This window comes from Mus pahari, chromosome 23 (genome assembly GCF_900095145.1).
Source record: "Mus pahari chromosome 23, PAHARI_EIJ_v1.1, whole genome shotgun sequence".
Classification (NCBI taxonomy): domain Eukaryota; kingdom Metazoa; phylum Chordata; class Mammalia; order Rodentia; family Muridae; genus Mus; species Mus pahari.
Genome location: NC_034612.1, coordinates 12,350,216 through 12,352,436, shown reverse-complemented (window position 1 = coordinate 12,352,436; position 2,221 = coordinate 12,350,216). Strand labels below are relative to the sequence as shown.

Here is a 2,221-nt window from a genome sequence, read left to right as displayed (position 1 = left end):
TTAAAAAAAAAAAAAACCAAAAAAAAAAAAAACCCTCCAAACAATAGCGTCGGGATAAAGTCCCCGACAGAGCAGCAGTTCCAGAGTTCAGGGCACAAGCCACTTGCCCGCTCGCTCCCGCACTGGCTCACCCTAGAGCCCAGAGCTCCTCCCAGACACAAGCAGCAGCTTCCCACGGTTACATCCTCCAGGAGAGCACTCGCCACAAGCAGGATGGTGGCTCCGTACGTAGTCAACCTCACTCATTCTGTCGTTCTTGAAAATACTCATCAAACATGGAGGAAGACTCCTCTTCATGCTCCTGTCACAAAGGAACACAGAGCAGGCCATGCATCCCCTCCTCTGGGGACCCCTCCTGAGCTGACACAGGGAAGCCCAGCTTACCCTCGGCTCCTTGAACTCCAAGTCCTCCCCGTACTGAATGGCGAAGTCGATGTGCTGGAGCACGATGCTCATGCTCTCCTCATCTGACTGATCGTACGGCAGGAAGCGGACCATGCTGTAGTCATCCACCTGCAAACGTGGGTTAGAGAAGCGGGCCCTCTGACAGTGCGGAACATTCCCACCGCGGGTCTGTTTATATCATAAGCATTTATACCTCTCCTGAAAAGTGCAAGCGCTCGGCTGGCAGGAAGGCTCAGGGGTAAGGTGCTTGCTGCCAAGCTTCCTAAACTTAATAACCTGGCCTCGAGCCTCAAAATCCACATGATGGAAGGAAAAGGAATCAACTCCTGCAGATTGTCTTCCTGGCACACATGCACGCATGAACACACACGCACACAAATAAAGGTAAGAAACAAGGAAGCGAGCCAACACTCACATGCACTGGGCTGGGAAAAGAGCCCCGGAGAGAGACACCACCACCTTTGGCTGACCTTTCTGACCTCGGACCTGCTGGAACTGAGCGGTCCCACTGCCACCTGTTCCAATGCCACCTGTCCGACTGCCCAAACTAACCATCACGCCCCTCCCCACCCCCAACCGCCAGCTTTTTATACGGGATGGCACTGGATGGTGCTGCACCTGGGTGGCCACGGGCAGACACTGGAGGAATCCCTAGAGGGGGCCTTAAAGGACGCTTACCAGGCCACACACGGCCTTTGTCAACTTCTTAAACTTTTGGCTTCTTAAGTCACCGGTTGAATCTTCTATCAGAGAGTACATGTCTGGGTCTAGAAACCTTTAAAGTGAGAGGGAGACAAGGAGAGTACAGGACGGAGAGACTGCACCCCGAGCCTGTCTCGGGGGCAGAGGGATCACCCCGCAGAGCCCTGCTGGGCACTCACTTCTCAATTTCCTTCTTGGCTTTCTTACTCAGCAGGTCCATCTTCGTCATGATGTTAACCTGTGGGATCTCCAGAGAAATCATGGCACTCAAGGCTGCCAGGATGCCGGAAATGAACTGGAGAAGGAAGAGAACAGAGACGAAGTTATCGCCAACACAAGGGCCTCCTGACTCACTGGAAGGACACTGGTACCCAACCCAAGAGACTCATCTTACAGGGAAAGACACTTGCTAAGAAGGTGGTAGAGGCCAGCCTGGCCTTGAGAGAGAAGGGAAGGTGTGACCTCATCTACTGACCAGAGGGGCGTGGCTGGCCTTTAATCCCAGCTGCAGCACAGATGGTTCTGGGCCAGTCTTTGCTACACAGAAAGACTCTGTCCCAAACCCACCAATGAATCCCTTGCTCTGCCTTGATCACATCTCTGGACTTTGACCACGACACTGGAACACTGGCCTTCTTTCCCACTAACACCCCTCATGACTACTGACGAGAAAATGGAGTCTGCAATTTCTTTTTTTTTTTTTTTTTTTTTTTTCAAGACAGGGTTTGTCTGCATAGCCCTGGCTGTCCTGGAACTCACTCTGTAGACCAGGCTGGCCTCGAACTCAGAAATCCGCCTGCCTCTGCCTCCCAAGTTTTGGGAATAAAGGCGTGTGCCACCACGCCCGGCTGAGTCTGCAATTTCTAAATAGGAATAAAGATCCTCAGAAAATTAAAAGTAGACTTTTCTGCTAATATTTAATCTTTATATTTGAGATACTGTCTTACTCTGTAGCCCAGGCTAGCCTTGAACTTGCAGCAATCCTCTTGCCTCAGGCTCCTGAGTGCTGCGATTACAGGCACGAACCACTCACCCAGCTCAGTGTTGTTTTTTTTTTTTTTTGTTTTTTTTTTGTTTTTTTTTTGTTTTTTGAGACAGGGTTTCTCTGTATAGC

General features: G+C 50.9%; 1 protein-coding gene across 1 annotated transcript in view; it reads right to left on the bottom strand.

The window, feature by feature from the left end:
• Positions 1-2,221, bottom strand: part of Gpn3 (GPN-loop GTPase 3) — an 8,644-nt gene continuing 6,423 nt past the window's right edge. Inside the window, exons 5-8 of the mRNA XM_021186942.2 lie at positions 1,287-1,402; positions 1,084-1,180; positions 385-513; positions 1-301 (exon numbers count right to left, since the gene is read on the bottom strand). Of these exons, the coding sequence (XP_021042601.1) occupies positions 239-301; positions 385-513; positions 1,084-1,180; positions 1,287-1,402 (405 nt within the window). The 3' untranslated portion in view covers positions 1-238. The remainder of the gene's footprint in view (positions 302-384; positions 514-1,083; positions 1,181-1,286; positions 1,403-2,221) is intronic.